Below are 15,389 nucleotides of genomic sequence, written 5' to 3'. Positions count from 1 at the left end.
CTGGCTGAACCGCCGCACCTCGGCGCCGGGGGACGGCCGCAGCACCAGCTTCCCGTTCGCCGGCGGCTCCACGGAGTACACCACGTCCTCCGCCGGCGAGTCCTCGTCCTCGGCGCGCAGCAGCTGGGGGCCGATGTCGGCCGTGGCGCCCTCCCGCATCTGGGGGGGGGTGGGCAGCGGGGCAGCGGTTATGGCCCGCCGGACGAGGATGGTGCAGGCCCGGCGGGTCCGAGCCTGCCCGCGCGTCCCGGGCCCGGCCTGGCCTCGCGGCCCCCCGAGCGCCGGCTCGCCCCGGCGTTCCTCTCGCCCCGGAGCAGGGCGGCAGCGCGCTCTGCTCCGGAGCCCCTCCGAGGGCTGACGCTCGGGACGGCGGAGGGTGGCAATTGCAGCGGAAAGGCAGGTGGATCTGCGCCTCCGTAATGGGGCTGCGCCTATGTGGGGGCCTTTTTCTTTCTTATGACCTTTCATTTTCTTTAGCATCATGCCTAGGAGGGAAGCACGTGCTTCTTTAAGTGGCTTGCTAATGGACTGGCTAAAAATAAAGCCAAGAGCAAGGTTTCCCCCTCCCCTTGCACAGGGTCTGCTTCGTGCATCTCTGTGTGCTCCAGTTTCCTCCCAGACAGCGAGAGCAAGGCCCAGAGGAGGCAGCGGGGCAGCAGCGGGGCACCCACCGACTGCTCAGGCCCTTCSCTGCTGGGGTGTGACGGTCCCCAGCAGCAAGCGTGGCTTTCCTGCCTAGGCGAGCAGAGCAGGGAGAGGGAAGTGCGTGTGCTGGAGTGGGAGGAGAGGTGCTACTGTGCAGCCTAGCAGCCAAGGGGTTAACCTCCCGCTGCCTGGAGTGCTGGGGTTTGGGGCAGCTGGGGCAGATAACGGAGTCACCCTTAATGCACTATAAAAGGGATTTGCTGGGAGGAAGCTGAGCATGGGGGGTTAGGGCTGCTCCTGCTCCTGCTCCTGCTCCTGCTCCTGCTCCTGCTCCTGCTCCTGCTCCTGCTCCTGCTCCTGCTCCTGCTCCTGCTCCTCAGAGCTGGCTACATCATTGCTAGCTTGAAGGTGTGTTTGGCTGGGGGCATAAATGAGAGCCATGCAGGGAGGTGACAGACCTGTGCAGACTGCCTGTCTCCCTGCCTGGCAGTGGTGCCTGGAGGCCCCTGAGCTTTAATGGGCAGCCTCAGCATCTCTTCCCCACTTCTTGGCCTCCCTGGGTTGTGCTTGGCCTTTAGCAGCCTTCCTTGTGGCCCTTCATCTCTGTGAAGGGTTGTCCYCAGCCAGATGCCCCCCAGCCCTGGCAGTTATTTCTGCTGCCTTTAGGCTGTTGAGTGATCCAACAAACCCTTGCATCTCTTTCTGTATCTCTAACGCTTCTGAGCTCTGCTTCTGAAAAGCCTTGTTTAAGTGCTGGGGGGTTGCTGTGAGAAAGTGGGGGAAATATCTACAGGTGACAGTCTGCTGGAGAACATAGGAGTCCTGGCTGTTCTCCCCAGCTTGGGAGAGAGCTCCTGAGACACTAGCTGGAGCTGGAGGAGTCCTATCACAGCTGAAAATCCTGCTGTGAGTATGTGTATATATACATATATATATTATATATATATATGCATGCAGGCATATATAGTGTGGTTGCCCTCCAAATGCAGTGAAGCCCATGCCCTTCCTTTGGACAACTCCAGAGCCCAGCTAAGGTGAGCAGGCTCCTAGGCATCTTCCAAACATCACTGCAACAAGCCTGGCTTTGTTTGATGGGAGGCCTTCTCTGCTGCTGGCCCCAGGATATCCAGGGATGCTGCAATGATAGTCTTGAAAGTGGAGGAAAACAAACCTGCTGGGCTGCTACTCTTGCACATTTTCTAACTACGCTTYGCTGTAACTTTGCRTCAACTATGCTGAACGGGGCAGTGAGGTGTCTGAGATAGCRAGGGGAAAGCTTAAAGCCAGACTTYGTAGYTCCTGAAGGTCGGACTTCAAGCAACAAGTGAGACAGATTTGCTTCTGCCTCAGCTGCTTCCCATCTTGATGACCTAAGGCGATGCACAGCTGCCGCGGAGGGGATGGAGCGCCTGGGCGTAACCAGAGGAAGGCGGGGTGAAGGCTGCTTAACCCGTTCGGTGTTTCTGATCTCTCTGCAAACTCACAAGATGATCTTGGCGCCCTTAGCAGTGATTTTGGGGAGGGGGGGAAGGATGGCGCTCCCGCGGGCTGTGCCGCGGGAGAGCTGTGCTAAGGGGGCCCTCGGGTCTGCTCTGGCACGGTGGCATTTTGTTTTCTGACCGGGGCAGGCCGATGGCGGCGGCAGGCGCCCGATGGTGGTGCGCGGCCGTGCTCCCATCTTGTGGACAAGTTTAGCATCGCCAGCGGGGACGGACGCAGGCGCCCTCGGGCCCGAGGCCCTGGGCTTTCCCGTCTGGAGCAAAGCCGGGCTCGGTGGGGAAGGTCCCCGGGACGCCCGCGCCGGGCACGGCACCGCGGGCAGCCCGGAGCTCGCCGGGTTCTCCCTCCCGGCGCCCCACGTTACCTGCAGCCCAGCGTTGACGCGCAGCCGGGGGCCGTGGCTGCGGTGGGGCAGGATGGTGACGAAGACGGTGCGGGGCTGGCTGCGCCGGTTGATGGCGGTGGCGTTGGCCAGGAGGGTGAAGCTGTCGGCCGGGGCGTCGGGGCCGTCCTGCTGGTACCGGATCAGCCCGTTCTCCACCTGCGGGCGGGGGCAGCGTGAGGAGCCCCTCGGCCATGGCAGCCCCGTGGGGAGGGAGAGCCTGGTGCCGGCGGGGGGGACGGTGAGGGACCCAGTGTCTGCCACTTGCTACGGGTGGCCTGTGAGGGATGGGCCCACGCAAAGCCAGGGAGAGGGGTCCCTTGCCCCAAAGGGGAAGCCTGGACCCCATCRTAGGTGCTCTGCCTGCTGCCTCCCTTCCCACCCCACATCCTGGGCCAGCTCCGATGTGACGTGGAAGGACCAATCCCGCTTTGGCTCCTCCAGAGCTGTCTAAGCACACCTTGGCTGTGTCCCACCACATGTGGGTCCAAGCCGCTCCTGTGGTAGGTGGGTGCCTTGTCCACTGTGCAACCCCATGGTGTTGAAACCCCCCCCACACACCCATACCTCGCTCCAGGTGAAGGTGCGCAGCCCGTGCTCCCAGGACTGTTCGCGGTTCTGCAGGGTGCCAAACTTGGGGGGCTCCAGCACCCTGAACTCGACGCTGAGAGTCGTGAAGTAGGTGCTGGGGATGTTGAGGATCTCGGTGGAGAGTGTGACAGAACTGCCGCTGGGTACTGTGATGTTGCGGACATCCAGGGGGACTGCAACGGGGAGCACGACCAGGCTCACCCCAACCCCTTCCAGCGGGTCCGCTCCCCTGGCTGTGATGTCCACGACAAAGTGGTCACGCCGCTCCTCCGGCTTGGAGTGCAAGTAGAGGACTTTGCCGCTGTTGATGTCCTCCTGGGTGAAAGACTGGATGGGATCCAAGCTGGGAGGCTCGTTCGAGTCTTGGCCATGCTGAACCATCACCAGGAAGCCTGAGGCTGGGGGGCTGCTCACCAGGTAGATGATGTCTTGKGCAGGGATCTCTTCATGGGCAACCTGTGTGTGCAAGGAGATGYGGTGAGAAAGGGGCCTAGGCACCACCCCAGCCATGGAGGTGACCATAAATAGGCCATTCAAACCTCTCCTGTAACAGCTGTATGTGAAAGCTACCCTTGTTTACCACAACACTGGGACGTATACCTCATAACAGCCACGTGGGTCCCTTGGGAGCTGGAATAGCCTCTGCTCAGCTGCTCTGGCTGTTCCTAGAGCAAAATTAGACCAGGCCCACTCTGGACTTACTCTAGTGATAGTTAGGAATTTCCTGGAAGTTGAAATGCCAAGCAGCCTCAGGGAGCACAGCCACGGGGTGTCTGCACAGCCTTTAGCCTGCTTTTGCTCTGCACCGATGTACAGACTGCTATATGCAGAGACATTCACAGTTCAAGTCATGGCTATGCCTTAATAAATAGCGCTGTAAAGAGGGGATAAGGAAGAGCTACAGAGCTACTTCCACCAGTCTTGTTCCTCTCGTACACAGGAGTGATACAAACAGGCACCGTGAAAGGGGGACACAGGCTGAATCAAAGACACATCCCTCAGTACTGAGTGTGGACYGAGTTTGAGAATGCCTGCTCTAGGACATGGAGCTTCTCCCTAACCTTTTCCAAGGTGCTTTGTGCGAGGCAGTGCTSTGTTCTGGGTGACCTGCTTGCATTGATGGGTTTCCAGCCCATCAGCAGGTATAATTCTCTGCAGGGGTTCATGCCTCATTGAACCTTTTCTGTTTTAGCGTTCAAGGAAGGTTTCCCAGGATCTATGTGCAGGATGTGGCTTTCCCTTGCTCTGTAACCAGGAGGAGATGCAGGCTTGGGTAATAATTAGAGAGGGGGGTACTCACTGATAAGTGTTCTTCCTTGATCTCAGCTGGTTCCCCTTGGAAGACATGTATCTCCTTGAGGTTCACAATGTGCAGAGGGCTGGGATGGGTGTCCAAGAACACAGTAATGGCCAGTGTGTCCTCCACCACCACCTCATTCGCTTCCACAGTGAACTGGAACTCGTCCCGGGAATTCCTGCTCCCGTTGTGGTGGTAGGCAATCTCTCCTGCTAACAGATCCCTCTGGGAGAAAGCCATGACTGGCTGCTCCCCTCTCAGCACAGTCCCCCACTGTGGGGGAGTAGTTATTAGGAACCGTATCTCTTCATCCGACCTGATGTCCATGTTGGTCTCCAGGCTGAGGACAGAGGAGTCAATGTTCCCTCGGCTCCCTTGGCGGATGGCTAGGCCAGTGTTGTTAACTATTTTGATGTAGGGGTCTGAAGCCTGGACTTCCAGGAGGGCAGTAGTTTGGTGGAGGCCGTCTGAGACCTGTAGCTGAATCCAGCCCCGGTCGGCCCCTGAATGGACGAACAGGATCTTTTTCTTCCTCAAATCATCCTGTGTGAACCGATAGATCTGGTGGCTTCTGTCATCAACAGATACGATGCTGCCAAACAGAATGTCCTTCCTCGCCAGCACCAGCTGCGTGTCTGAGAAGCCGGAGTCCTTATCGGTGAAAGCAATGTTGTCCGTCGTCAGGAGGTGCTGTCCGTTGCGCACCACGTTGAAAACCTTGTTCACCACCTGGACAGGGGGGTGGTCATTGACAGGTTGGATGGATACTCTGAAAACACCTCTTACCTCCTCTGCATCTGGCTCAGTGCTGCCCTCGCCCTGCTTGATTGCTACAAAGGGGATATCGTCCTCCAGGGTCTCAGAGTCATCATGCTGGTACAGCAGCCTGCCCYGGAGGATGTCCTCATTGGTGAACTCTGTGATCTCCTCACTGGAGGACCAGCCTGGGGATGTGGCCCAGGCCAGCCTCCCGTGTGATGGCCCTTCAATTACTTCATAGAGATAGTCTATGCTGTTCAGGCTCTGTACGAACAAGTGGTCCCTGGAGATGATGGCCTGCCCCCCTTCTGGCACAGACAGCAGGACATTAGTCAGGGCTGGTGCATCAGGGTCTCCACCTATGCTGATCGTGTAGGTGTACACAGGAGAATACTGGTCCCCAGCATGGACACGAAACTGGAAGGTATCCTCAGCTTGCTTAGAATTCCTGATGGTTGCACTGTAGCTTAAATGGTTTCTTTGCAGATCATCTTGGGTAAATCCAAAGCCTTCAGTCAGCCTGTTGCCAAGCAACTCCAAGTTTCCCTTTTTGGGAGCCTGGATTATCACATAGCGGAAGGAAACCGGGGCAGAGTTTGGATCTTCCAACATTGCCTCTAGTTCCTTACTGGTGATACTTTTGTGCTGCTTGCTCTTCATTTGGAGAGGGACCATGGTTCTCATCTTGATGGTAGCTCTTTTGATCCTAATGAGGAAAGTGTTGTTTTGCAAGATCTTTTGTCCAACCTGGACTTTGAATTTCAGCTTCTCCACGACATCTTCCAGCCGGTGCTCTGGATCTGTGCTGAAATACTGGATGCGTCCTTGCTCCAGGTCTTGCTGATGGAAGGACTCAACTTTTTTCCATTCCCCTCCCACACTCCCTTGTTTCCGGACTTCACCATACCTGAGAGGCTCTGTGAGGCCATACAAGACAGCAACGCGTTGTTTCACGGCRTTGGTCTCCACTGATAGGTTGGCTGTGGTAATGCGTGCAGCCCCTCCCTGGGAGACGAAGAGGCCAGTGTTGTTGTGCATGCGAATGTCAGGCTCTATGGCGAGGATCTTCAGGGTGGCTATGGGGCTTGGGATAGACCCGTCGCTTACTTGGAAAGTGAGCTGCAAATTTGTCCCGCTCTGGTGTACGTAGACTATGTTGCCTGCTTCCAAGTCCCTGCAGGAAAACTCTTCAATGGGTACTCCAGGATGAAAGTCATATTCCACATAACCTTCCTCCATCAGTCGGCTGCCATGCAGCTGAAATTCAAGGTCATCACAGGATGTGTCATCATCCAAGGCCTGCAGGATGTCCATGGTCAGATGCTTCCGCGTGTGCTTTAGGATTGTCATGTGATCCCCATGAGGAAATATCACCTGAGGGGCATCATTGATGGGGTTGATCATTATGGGTAGCAGGTACATCTGTCCCTGTCGCAAACACTCGGGGATCCCTTGCTGGGCTGTCACTGCTGCCTCCAGCATCAGCTGGTCCATGGGTCCTTCGGAGCCATCATGGACATAYCTGACTTTCCGATTCACAATGTCCAACAAAGTAAACTTCCTTCTGCTCCTGGTTCCAGGGACATCTAGTTCCAGCTGACCATGTCTAGGGTCATTGGTGATGCTAAAGAGGATTTGGGACTGCTGAATGTTTGCAAGGTTCAAATCTATTGTCGGCTGAGCATGTTTCCACTCCAAGAAGGCTGTGCCCCCTTCAGAGACAATGAGGGGGCTGACATGCAGCARTCTGCTGATGTTAGCGAAGGCAGGAGGGAAGCTGTTGTCTGGCCGGCACGGTTCCACCGCCAGGCCGGGTGCTCCCAGCCAGATATCAGGAGGTGGGGAGGTGGGTGCCTCATCCTGTTCATATACTTCATCGTATTCCCAGTACTGCTCCTGCTTTCCACAGCCAGATGTGATGTCCTTTGTGATCACAGCATCTTGCAGACTCCTCCTCTGCAGGTTTATACGCAGGTCCTCCAAGCAGCCAACAAATGAGTTGTTTGTTGTGCTGCCCACTGACATGTAGGCAAGATGGTGCTCCCTTAGCCTTTGCAAAGCCTTTTCATTCATACCTCCAATGAACAGGTTCCCCTGAAGGTCCAGATAGTTGTTGATACCCCGGTTGGATGTGGCTGAGGCATAGTAGTCAATCAGGATCTCAAGTTTGTGGACGTCTGTGTGAACTTTAACATAGTGTTGCTGCTCGTCGCTGATGAATATGTTGTTGTGCAGGACGATGATGCCATTCCCCTTCTCGACAAACCCTCTCAGGCGTCCATTGGAGATTTCCAGATAGAAGAAGTCATTCTCCATTCCTGCGTGGTAGATGAGGGGTGCCTGGGTGATGCTTGTTGTTATCACAAACTCAATGGTCCCTTCTTCCGTCGCATTCCATGTGGGAAATGCGATGTAGGAGTGTGGTCCTAGGAACCCAAAGGGATCATCAGGTTCGGCAGAGAACTGTGTGCTGCACCCCTCTTGAACCCGGTGGAATATCTTGGAGCTGCTATCAGAAGCCGGAGGGGAGAGGACATCCAGACCATTGAACGTCAGTAAGTGGAGGCAACCTCTGAAGGGAGAGCTGGACCCAGAAAGATACGGCAGGTCAAGGCTTCCTGTCCCACCTGCGTAGAGGCCATACTGAATGTCCAGCTCCCGTATGGGTCCTGCAATGTCCACAGAGCTGTTGAAGAGGCTGTCAACGGTCAGTGTCATCCTGCTGTCTTCTACCAACAGGTCCACATTGTGTATTTCCAAGTTGTTGAGCTGCAGCTCTGCTGGGGACTGTAGCATCACCTCCTCTGAGCCTAGCCGCAGCTTGGCCTACAGAAGAAAGAAAAAAATGTGGAGTCAGGACCTCAGCTCAAACAAGGCAGTATCTGGGAGAAACAAAGGAACACGTTGTTGGCATTTTGGGGTGGTTTATGTCTTGAAAAACCTTTGTTTGCAGAACAGACTCCTAAGACTGCAGAACATCAGTCCAGCTCTAAGCCTGGCTCCAAACTATCCTGAAAGATAGCCCTGAGGCTCTTTTTCTCTGTYGGGGTCTGTGCTGAGACCAGCTCTGTAGGACTGGGAGATCAGAGTCACTCTCACTTGTCCTTTCTGGTGCCCCAGCAGGTTGGCCTCACCTCTGAAGACCTGGCCTTGAAATGGTCAGGGCAGCCACAACCAGACAAGAGTGAGTACAAAATTGAGATCGAGCTCCCCTCTTTCACAGTCCTGTCTCTGTACGTGAGAAGAAGCAGGTCCTCATCCCTTGACAGTAAAACTCAAAGGGTAAAGCAGGATGCATGCTGAGACACCCTAAAGGTCCAGGGATCGTTCCTCTAACTGCATATATTCCCAGATGTGCGGTGCTGAGGGTAGGGTGGGAACAGCACTTACCTGCAGCAGAGGAGCCCGCTATTTTCCTGTTGGAAATACTTGCTGCAGCATGGAGCCACCTCTTAGTCTTGCACGTGTTTCAGTCTGCCCTCCTATGCCTCTGTGCGTACTCCTCCTCCTCGTCCTATACCCATCTGTCTATCAGCCTGCAGATATGCCCACTCTCCCTCCCAGTCTCCAAATTTCCTTCCTTTCCTTCTCTTTCTCRGTGAACTCCAGACTTGGGTCTATCACCTTGGGGGTTCTGCTCCCACTCACAATGCTGAGGCTCCCATCTTGCCACCAGGCCTTTCCTCTCCTCCCAYGGAGGAGCTCTGCCAGATGCTGACTCTGCTTTCCCTGTTTCCTGGCCATCCCTGCCTGCTGCTCTCCTTTCCTGTGGCTTGGCCCATTTCCATAACTGTAGCCCTCCCGACCACCAGCCTGGGAACCAGCAAGGGAAATAGCAGGCTTTGCTTCCTCGGTGGGGACRCTCTCCCCACAAGGAGCAGCCTTGGAGCCTGTTTAAGTAGAGGGTAGCAGAAGGGACCCAAGGCCCGAGCCAGGCGAGAGCTCTCCTGACAGATGGCCTGCATTAGCGAAACCTCCGGCTGGCTGCTTGACCAGCTCTCTAGCTCGTCCACTGCTTCTGCTTTGATGTGGCGTGTGGCCCTGCCCGGGTGGCTTCTACACTGCGGSAGAGGAGGGGACGTCTGCTAGAACGTGCCCTGCTCTTTTCTTTCATGGCGGATGCCAATGCCATAACCACAAGAGGAACTTCTGTTCTTGTCCCATGCCTTTCTTGTGCTCTGGCTGGTCTTGGCTTTTGGGTGAGTCTGCTGGGGAGGCCCCTGTTACTTTTCTGGTTCCTCTTCTTGGTTCATCCCTTCTCTCTGCTGGAGAAGCACTGACCCCATGTGCTTCAGGGGCACCTTGCATGACAGTAGCTGTACCAAGTGCACAAGACAGGTTTTTGGGGTGTCTCCATGCTGCAGTCCSCAGCATGAAGCAGGAGCAGCCCATTTTGCACTGCTTCTGCTGGTCTCCTGTCAGGGCCTGGCCCCAGGGTGTCACGGGACATTGGCGCGTGACAGCAGTCCAGATGCATCATCTCTGAGGCTAGCAAGCTGGGGAAGCCTCGGTAATGATGTCAGTGATGTGAGACTTCCTGAGTCCTCGCCTGCCCACAAATGGTGTGTGGGTGAGGAATTTCCCAAGCTCGAGGCTCTTTCTGCATATCTAATAGCCCTGAACTGAYCCTCTCYSAAGACTGTGTCCAGTCTCCTTTGGTGCCCCTGAACYGATCCTCTCCCAAGATTGTGACTAGGCCTCTCTCATGCCTCTTAACTTGCTCTGGTAGGGATTTTGACAGCTTGGCTATCCATGTTTGCAGCTTTTTTTGACCCTGTTGGCTGCTGGTTTCAGGTACTGTTCTGCACTCTTTTACTACAAGAAACGTTGACCCTAGACTCTGGCCAACCTGCCTGTATGTCCTTTTAAAACCAAAAGAAAGGAAAATGGAGAGTGGTCAGTCCAGACCAGGAACCTAATTTAAGTGGATTGAATCAGCTCTGGAGGGCCTGCTCTACTGCCAGGGAGCAGGGAAGGAGCCAAGGTTGCCTYGAGAGAACATGGCCTTTTCCTCCATCTGCCCCAGGGCCAAGCCTGGGCATCCACTGCTGCTTAAGAAAATGTTGGCTGTGGATGGATCCGTGGTGTCATGCTGACCTGCAGGGTGCCGGCTCGCAGCTCCATCAGGAGGTAGTCGGGCTGTCCTGCGGCCAGGAAGAGGAGCCCGTTCTGCTGGCTGGTGTACAGCTGCAGGTGGAGCCGTACCGTGCGCGAGGCGTCTGCCAGGGGCATCTCCACATAGCCATCCCCGAAGAAAGAGGCTGGGGAGAAAAAGGACAGGGTCAGGGAAGGAAGGGTGCACGAGCAGCTCTCCCAAGCCCCATCTGTCTGTCCCTAGGCGCGTTTGCTGGTTGTGGCTGGGACGGGCGCTACGGATCCAGGCTCYCCTTCCCAGGTCTCTGCCCCTCTGTGCCCGCTTCAGCAGTCCCGAGTTTGCCTTGCTGCCCAGATCAAAAGGTCACCGGTGCGAGGGCTGCCGCTGCGTTGCCATCGCCCCCGCAAGCCCCGCGCCGCCGTGGCCAGCCGGGTGCAAAGCCGCCCGCCCGGCCCTCGCCCGGCGCGCCGGGAGCCCTCGGGCCGAGCGCCGGGCCGGTAAGGCCGGCACGGCTCGGCTCGGCCCGGTCCCCGTGCCGGGGCCGCGGCTCGCCCGGGCGCTTCACGGCGCTCCCCCCTCCTCGCCCGGCCGGGGCAGGGGCTGTAGCAGCCGTCACCGGGCCAAACTCCCAAGAGCTAGGAGACGAGTCGTTGGCCTGACGGAGTCTTTTCCGCTTCTGCCACGACCGTCGCTCTTGGGGCGAACGCGAAACCTTCCCGCGGTGGCTGTGTCATGCGCTGGCCGGGTTCCCCGGCTGGTGCAAATCCCTGCTCTCCACCGCAAACCCAGCAACCCGCCCCCAGGACGTGAGGAGACGCTGCTCCGCGGGCCCTGGGGAGCTCCTCGGAGTCGGCTGAGACCGCGTGCTCCCTCCTCCCTCTTTTACACTGCTTTCCGCTGGCTTTCCGCGTCATCGAAGCATTGCTGACGCCCACCCCAAAGGTGGCTGCTGGAGAGATAAACGTGCGTGCACGCAGTCCGTGTGGGGATGTAAGAGCACAGAAAAACCTCCGCCCCAACGCAGCATTTAAAGTCGCTGTTGGAAAGCGTTCAGCAGCCAGCGTACGTTAGAGTCGGAGGGACTCAGCGCAGCGGCGYGTGGTCGTGTAACGACAGGCTGCGCCGCAGCGCGGAGGTGCGGGCGGCCGGCGGGTACCTCTAGAGCAGGCGCAGCTCGACGTTAGGGTGCCCGCGCTCGCCCCCCAAAACTTCGAGTGACCGACGGCAAAGTTAACGCTGCAGTGGCGCTGAGAAGCGGGAACGCTAAAAAGACTCGCGAGATGGAGAGAGACGGGGAGGATGTTTCGAGGGGTGAAYGCACGCACTGTCCGTCCGCGCAGGGTCACCGTCCGCACAGCCTGCCGTGCGCGAGGCTACAGATGTGCATGACCTCTTCCAAAATCAGCCYGGGCACAGGCTGCGTGGCTCCGTCGCGCTGCTGTCGCCCTCTCCTTCGCTTTGCRGGAGGGCAGGGAGGAGACTGGCTGCTGGGGTGCAGCCACCCCACCGGGTTTTGCGCGCTGCGGCAAGGGCACGTGCGTACGAGCGGGCTGCGGGGTTTGCCCGGCGCRGGAGGGCTGGGACGCGCTCTCCGCTTTGACCGCTCGCTTTCCCTTCTCGATCCAGTTGCGAGGGCCGTAACCCCACCCGCACTGGGCAGGGATGAAATGGCAGCGTGGAAATATCGAGCGCTGGCTTTAATGCCGTGCCTTTTACTCGGCCCCGGGCAGGGCTGCCGGCATGTCTTACTCAAGCCTGCTCATTTCCTSCTTCTTGTGCATGCAGTTGGCATGTGTCACTTTGGCATCCCGGTCCTCTTTGACTGAGCCAGTGGGTCACAGGAGCTTTGCTGTTATCCGCACGGACGTTAAAGGTCACTGTCCTCTCCTGAACCGCTCCCTCCTCCCCGGGGCCGTGGTGAGAACAAGCAGCCGCAGAGCGCTTCGCTGGGCGGTGCTCGCCCTTCTGGCACCGGCCGCGTCGCGTGGTGCCCGCGCCGTTCGGCCACCCGACGTTTCGCGAGCAGAACCGCTGCAGCGTGTTGCGAAAGGGAACTTTGCCCTCCCTCCGCGCCCCTGCTCCCCGCGCGGACCCGCGAGGTTGCGCCCGGAGATGCGTGCATGCGCGCAGGCGGTGTAGCTGGGTCCCCCAGAGACGCTGCATGCACGTTGTGTCCTGGCTCCCGCAGAGGTTCCCCCCCATGTGTGCACAGTCTGTGCTCCAGCTCTCGCCGCGATTTTTTTCGATGTTTTTTTTGCTTTGTGGCTTCTCTTAATCTGAAAAACGTGGCCTACAGATGGGTTCTGAGCAGCTGCTCTCAGGGAGCTGCTGAGCTTTGCAAGGTCCCGGCTCGCTGTGTGGCTGGGCCGGCAGCTAACTTGCGACTCCTTTGCCTGTGTCGTGACCTGGCACCCRAGGGGACAGGGCGTGGGGACCTGGGGGCCACGTCAGTCCCCTGTGGAGCTGGCGGAGATGGCCCTGCTCCGCCAGCCTGCTGCGCTCCGTACCCAGGGCGGGGGACCTTGCCCAGCAATTCCTGCAGCGAGCACATTCTGTCCCGCAGCTGCCAGGGAGRCTTTCCTTCGGCTTCTTTCTCAAAAGAATAATAACAACAAGTTACTGGAAGTGCTGATGCCCAGGGCAGCGCTGCTGTTTGCTGGAGGAGGGACCCCTGCCCAGGCTCCACCAGGCTTCRGGATTCTTCTCCAGCAAACGAGTCACGTTAACGGGAGTTACTGCTGTTTGCCTTCCCAAATTCCTGTTTTATTCCAGTCCCGCTCTCACCCTCTGCTCTGCAGCCTGTCTGGGATGCAAACGCCTGTTTGAAGACAGCACTTGTGGCACGTGGCCTGAACTGCACGGAGGCGGCTCCGATTCGGGCTCGCGCTCGGCCTCCTCCTCCGTCCTGGGATGCTGCCGCGCAATTTCCCTCCCGAAAGCCACCCCGGCCCGCCGCACCGCCCCGAAAGGCACCCTGGGTCCTGCTGCGGCCGCGCAGGTTTTCCTTTCGGGAGGGGGTGGGAAAAGCAGGAGGGGAGCTGAGGCTCCTTGCTGCGGCGAACGGCCCCCGGCTTGTGCGGCAGCGGCGCTGCTTGCACGGCGCAGGCGGCTGCCCCGCTGCCGGCCGCGGGGCGAGGGGCCGCAGCTCGGCTGGCCGCCGAGCCGCCGACAAGGAGCCCTGTGTCCTGCTTCCCAAGCTGCTCCTTGGGGCCTGGCAGCGGGCGCAGCGGGTGCAGTGGGCTCTGCGCCCCGGGGACAGGAGCGTGGGGCACACCTGGCGGGTGCCACTGCGGTCCCCCACGGAGCGGCGTGGGGCGGAGGATGGGGAGGGGAGCCCGTGCGCCCGATGCTGTGTGCCCCCTCGCCGGCCGCCGCGCCAGCTGCATTCCTCGTTGGTAGTGTCAGCAGGAGCCTCTTTTGAGGCCCTCTGAGATATATACATATATTTTTTTTATGGCTTTATAAGGTAGCGAGCTGCCTCCGTCCCCGGCCGGCTCTGCACTGCACCAAGCCTGCCTGTTGGAAAGTGCTGTGCAAACCCCAGGCGCCATCCTGGCAAAGGGACGCTGCCGCCGGCGCCGGCTCTGCGCACGGGGAGGGAGCCGGAGCCTCGGCACCGCCCGCATCCAGATCCACCTTTTCCCCGGGAGCCAGCCTAGCCAGGAGCCTCCCGGCTCTCCCGGGCCCCTGGGGCGGTGCGAGGAGCCGGGGGCCCGGGGATGCTGGGCGCTGAACTTCGGTGCAGGGCGTCCGCTTTGCTCGCGCCCCTGCCTCGCTGGGATGTGGCCCCATCGCCCCCGGCACGGGAGCAGCCGGCGGCCGGCGCTGGGCTCGGAGTGGGAGCGGGAGCAGGAGCGGGAGCGGGGGGAGGCCCCGCGAGAGGGGGAGATCCCTGCCTGCCTGGAGAAAGGCTTCATTATGCCGCACATTCCCTTCAATTTATGCAAGGGTTTTATTTATGGCCGGGGAAGGAAACGGGCAGCTTGCAAGGCAGGCTAAGGCAAACACAGCCGGGGCTCCTCGTGGCCCTGCTCCAGCAGCTCGGGCTCCCCGCGGGCCGCCGGCACGCTCGCTGCCCTGGCCGTCGGGCAGGCGTCTGGGCTGCGCTTGCGTCCGCGGGCGCCCCAGGGTGCAGCGTGGCGGCGGCAAGGCCGGGGAGGGAGAGAGCGCCCGCGGGGCGATGGCTCCCGGCGCGCGGGAACGCTTTTGCTCTTGTTGCCGCTTCCCGGTTTCACCCGCAGCGACCGCAGCCCGCCGGCTCRGCTCGGCCCGGCCCGGCCGGCGTCGCGCAAAGCCTCTCCCGCGCCGGGGCRGGCTCCCGCTGCCGCTGGCTGCCCTGCGCCTCTTTACAAACCTCCACTYGGGTTTGTTATTCCAGCTCCTCTTTCCTCCCCTTCCCTCCCCAGCTCTTCTCCCTCTCCCCTGCCTTCGTCTCCTGCTGTCCTTCCTCGGGCTCCTTCGCTGCTGCCTGACGGCTCAAATGAGAAAAAAAAACTTTTTTGCAGCCCACGGTGTTTTGGGTCGGCCCCAAACGAGCCCCTTGCTCACGGTGCGCCCGCCGGCGGCGAGGGGGGGCTGCAAGCCGGTGCTGCAGCCCGCCGGCCGGGCCCCGGTCRTGCCTCCCTCGGCAGCGTCTCCGCGCGGGGAGAGGGAGCTGCGCCGCTTTGCTAGCTGCGTGCTGCAGAGCAGGGTCCAGGAGCCTTGGCCGGAGCTATCTAGCTGCAGCCCTGCCTTATCCAGCGTGGCTTTACGATGATTCAGGCAGCCCTCGAGCCGATGGTATTTCCTGCGCTCTCCCGCCCTGCCAGACGCGAAGCCGTGGGGAGATGGGTACGAAGCTCCCATCTGCCGGGGCGGCGCATCTGCCCGGGTCGCCCTCGCAAGGGGTCACGCTGTKCTTGAAAAGCGGACGAGCTGCAGGTGTAACCCGGCCTGACCTCCCCCCCCGCAGCGCCGGGACCCCCCAGCGTCCCGGGACCCGGCGGCGCGCGGCACCCCCGGCTCGGGCGCCGCGGGAGCCCCCGGCCACCGCAATCGCTCCAGGGTTCAACAAAATCAGCTTTTCCGTGGGGAGGGGAGGGGGCCGCGTGGGGAAACGCTGGCAACCGCGGCGGCCGTCG

General features: G+C 59.5%; 1 protein-coding gene across 1 annotated transcript in view; it reads right to left on the bottom strand.

Annotated features, from left to right (window-relative positions):
• The window catches only part of CSPG4 (chondroitin sulfate proteoglycan 4), a 26,161-nt gene that overhangs the window by 4,512 nt on the left and 6,260 nt on the right, over positions 1 to 15,389 (bottom strand). The window contains exons 4-7 of the mRNA XM_085304013.1: positions 10,272 to 10,435; positions 4,419 to 8,000; positions 3,095 to 3,574; positions 2,510 to 2,686 (exon numbers count right to left, since the gene is read on the bottom strand). Of these exons, the coding sequence (XP_085160139.1) occupies positions 2,510 to 2,686; positions 3,095 to 3,574; positions 4,419 to 8,000; positions 10,272 to 10,435 (4,403 nt within the window). The remainder of the gene's footprint in view (positions 1 to 2,509; positions 2,687 to 3,094; positions 3,575 to 4,418; positions 8,001 to 10,271; positions 10,436 to 15,389) is intronic.

Source organism: Rhea americana, unplaced genomic scaffold (genome assembly GCF_003343005.1).
Source record: "Rhea americana isolate MKP2758 unplaced genomic scaffold, rheAme1 scaffold_201, whole genome shotgun sequence".
Lineage (NCBI taxonomy): Eukaryota > Metazoa > Chordata > Aves > Rheiformes > Rheidae > Rhea > Rhea americana.
This window is presented reverse-complemented; position numbering and strand designations above follow the sequence as displayed.